Source organism: Gossypium hirsutum, chromosome A04, assembly GCF_007990345.1.
Source record: "Gossypium hirsutum isolate 1008001.06 chromosome A04, Gossypium_hirsutum_v2.1, whole genome shotgun sequence".
Lineage (NCBI taxonomy): Eukaryota > Viridiplantae > Streptophyta > Magnoliopsida > Malvales > Malvaceae > Gossypium > Gossypium hirsutum.
Window position 1 is genome coordinate 6066464 of NC_053427.1, and position 3694 is coordinate 6070157.

The following is a 3694-nucleotide window of genomic DNA, read 5'->3' on the forward strand; positions in this document are numbered from 1 at the left end:
TAGAGATTTGTGGTTCTAGTAGTGAAGCTGGTTCAAAAGAAGAGGCATTCTTAGTTGATGTACACGTAGGCAGTGATATGGATGAGAAAGTAGAAGCCATTAGGAAGAAAGTTGTTAGACAAGAAAAGCAAATTTTTGAGGATAATACTGAAGGTGATAGTGGAGATAGTAATGAGGATGATGCTAATGAAGGTGTTCACGGAGAGAGAAAAGTGGGAGTGGACATGGTTGATGATGATATGATCAAGGAAAATGAGGGCAAGCTAGAGGGGCATGAAAGTGACTATATAGACAGTGAAGATCCGGGGGAATATGGGGATAGTGATAACCAATCTGATGATGAATTATGTGGAGCTTACTAGGGAACAAATCACTATGACATAGATATGATCCTAACTGTGTTATCCCTTTGTGGGAATTAGGTCTGAGATTTAAAGATAATGAGTAATTCAAGGAGGCTGTTAAAAAATATGCTATTGCAAAAGGGGTTTAGTTGAGGTTCATTTAAGAATGAACCTAAAAGGACAAGGGTTGGTTGTAGGGATGGTTGTCCTTGGAGGTTATTTACTAGCTTCGACAATAAGTATGACTGCTATATGGTTAAAAGTTACAATCATGTCCTTGAGTGTGTTAGGAGTAATAAGAACAACATTATCTCTTGCAAGTATATCCAAAAAGTGTTGAAGGACAAAATCCTAGCCGATCCAAGAATGATAGTGGCCACGCTAAAGGAGATTTGCAAAAATGAATTAAGAGTTTATGCTACTTATAACATATGTCAGAGAGGTCGGAAAGGGGTTCTTAAGGAGAAGAAGGGGTTTTACATAGATAAATATGTCAATCTGTGGGGGTATGCTGTTGAATTGATTTCTAGTAACCCTGGTAGCACTGTCTCAATTCAAGTATACAGAGACAATGATGGCAAAGCAATATTTTACAGGTTGTATGCCTGCTTAGCTGGTTTGAAACAAGGTATGGTATTTACTTTGCTGAATCTATTTTTTGGTTTAGTAAGAATGTATGTACCATTAGTTGGTGTAACATTTTTTTTTATTTTGCAAGGTTGGAAGGAGGGTTACAAACCATTCATTGTGATTGATGGTTGCTTCTTGAACTCAGTTTGCAAAAGGGAACTACTAGCTGTTGTTGGCAGGGATGGCAACAATCAAATGTTCCCTGTGGCATGGGCAGTTGAAGGGGAGGGCAAACAGTCATGGAAATGGTTTTTAGAAAATCTGATGGTGGATTTAGATCATCCAAATGAATTTACTTAGTTGTGTTATATGCCTATAGTAAGGTCTGCTGCCTATACTCAATGAATTTTTCCCAGAACTCGAGCATAGAATGTGTGCCAGACAAATTGGCACAAGAAATGGAAAGAGATAAATAGAAAATTCCAATTTTGGAAGTGTGTTAGGGCAATATTTGTTGAACAATTGGATGAAGAGTTGAAGAATGGGTCATAATTGAAGTAATGATCTTCTAGAAACACCAATTGAGCATTGGTCTAAGGCCTACTTCAAGGGTACCAACAAGAGCAGACAATAACTTGGCAAAAACTTTCAATGGGTGGCTTTTGGATGCAAGGTGCAATTCAATTATAACAATGTTGGAAGATATCAGAATACTGGTGATATAAATGATGCATCTTAAGAGGACTCGGGGAAGCAAAATGGAGAACAAACATAGCACTAAGGGTTCTTGAGAAGTTGTAGAAAAATATAGAGCAATCCACCCACAGTAGGCTGATATGGAATGGTGATGAGAGATTTGAGGTGAGCCATCAAGACAACCAGCACATTGTTGACTTGAAGTTGATGACTTGTACAAGCAGAGAATGGATGTTGGCTAGAATCCCTTGCTGCCACTCTGTATATGCTATGCACCATGACTCCTACAACCATCAAGAATACTTCTGAGTACTTTATGATAATCATTGAAAAAGATGGAAACCATCAATAAAGGGGTTTAATTGATATAATTTTTTTTTAATTTAGGGGTTTAATTGAGGGCATTTTTCGTTAATAGATATTTTTGTTAAAGTGTACCCTTTAGCTAATTTTTAATGATAAATTTAGCTTTTAATGTTCACATCTTTTGTCAATTTGACCATTATTATTATTTTAGTTAAGTTTGACCCAAAAGTTGAATTGTTAATTTTTTTAATGGAAATACTGACAACAACATTAAATTCTTATACTGGTAGCTCGTATGACAATCCGCATATACTTCATACTTTTGGTTTTTTTTATTATTTTGAATATTTTCTAATTTTAAATTATTTGTTGATATAATATATAAGATAAATAATGTCATGTTATTATGAAGAACACGTGAACTACCATACGAGTTGTCATGTTAACTAAGGGTGTGGCTAGAGGGGGCAAAAAGTGGGCTTGCCCCCTCCCCTTAACTAAGTGGTAAAATATCAGTTTTAGCCCTTTTCAATTGTAAAGTATTTAATTTAAGTCTATTTTAAACTAAATTTTCACTTTTGCCTCCGTTACCAAATTTCTAGTTTTGCATTTGATGCTTACATTGTTAAAAAAATTTTAATGTTTTAGTAAATATTTATTAAAAACGAATTGACTCTTTTTGAAAGGTCAATGACCAAATTTAGCTAAAAAAAGAATAAGATCTAAATTGACAAAAAATGTAAATATTGAAGACTAAATTTTTCATTATGCCCTTTTTTCACTTACCCTTCCTTCCCATAAAGAAAAAGGGTAAACTATATAAATAGTCACCCAACTATTAGCATGTTTTTGTTTTAGTCACTTAGGTTTAAAATTTTTTATTTTAGTCCCTAATGTTATCATAATTTAATATTTTGGTCACTCATTCATTAAATCACTAATGTAATGTTGATGTGGTGTTTTATATTAGCATAATAACAAATTTATCCCTCTAATGTTTATATATTCTATCAATTTGGTCTCAATACTAAAAATTCAGCAAATTTAATTCTCAACTTTACACAATTTATCAATGTAGTCTTGATTCTGAAAAAGTAAAAAATTTAAAAGTATTTAGAACTTCATTTTTCGATAAAAATACATAAAAAATTATAGATAGATAAGAACCCAATTTTCTTTTTTTTTCTAACATGAAATTTATTTATTAAAATATTAATTTTATAAATAAAATAAAATATTTTAAAAAAATCCCCACAAACAACATTTCCATTTTTTAAATAATAATTTATTCATCATACATTTGACCTTATTTCTTAGTCCTCACCAAATTTGTTGAACACTGGGCACTTCCTTTGCTCACAACCACAGGCACCAATAACCTTTATTTCGAACTCTTCGATTTCCATATCCTTCACTATCATGCCATCTTGAATTAGTAATTGATTATGGAGTTGCCAACATGATCTTTCACCTATTGAGTCTCCAAGACCTCATTCTCACCTATATATCTCCAGTCATGCCCCCCTCAAACACAACCTCAAACGCAACAAACTTATTCTGGTTAACAACCTAAAGGCATTGATTCTTACCATTTTTATCCTCGAGTTTAGTTTTTAATCCAACCTAAACATATTGGTCATTAATCTTGAAAAAAAAAAGGGAAAAGTTAAATATATTTAAGTCTTCTTCATTATTTTTTTCCATTTAATTGTTTTATTTATAAAATTATTATTTTAATAAGTAAATTTCCTATTAGGAAATGAGAAAATATATATTCA

At 32.4% G+C, this 3694-nt stretch overlaps 1 protein-coding gene across 1 annotated transcript; it reads left to right on the forward strand.

Moving 5' to 3' along the window:
- Nucleotides 1-677: 677 nt before the first annotated feature.
- Nucleotides 678-2090, forward strand: LOC121227889 (uncharacterized). Its single transcript, XM_041110810.1, has 2 exons — nt 678-972; nt 1063-2090. The coding sequence occupies exons 1-2, from the start codon at nt 711-713 to the stop codon at nt 1272-1274; spliced, it is 474 nt and encodes a 157-aa protein (XP_040966744.1). The 5' UTR covers nt 678-710; the 3' UTR covers nt 1275-2090.
- The last annotated feature ends 1604 nt before the right edge of the window (nt 2091-3694 follow it).

Bases quoted from the DNA above. Each gene is read 5' to 3' on its own strand.
- LOC121227889 (XM_041110810.1), top strand. From the start codon at position 711: ATGATAGTGGCCACGCTAAAGGAGATTTGCAAAAATGAATTAAGAGTT. The intron at 973-1,062 runs GTATGGTATTTA...TTATTTTGCAAG, and splicing joins CTTAGCTGGTTTGAAACAAG to GTTGGAAGGAGGGTTACAAA.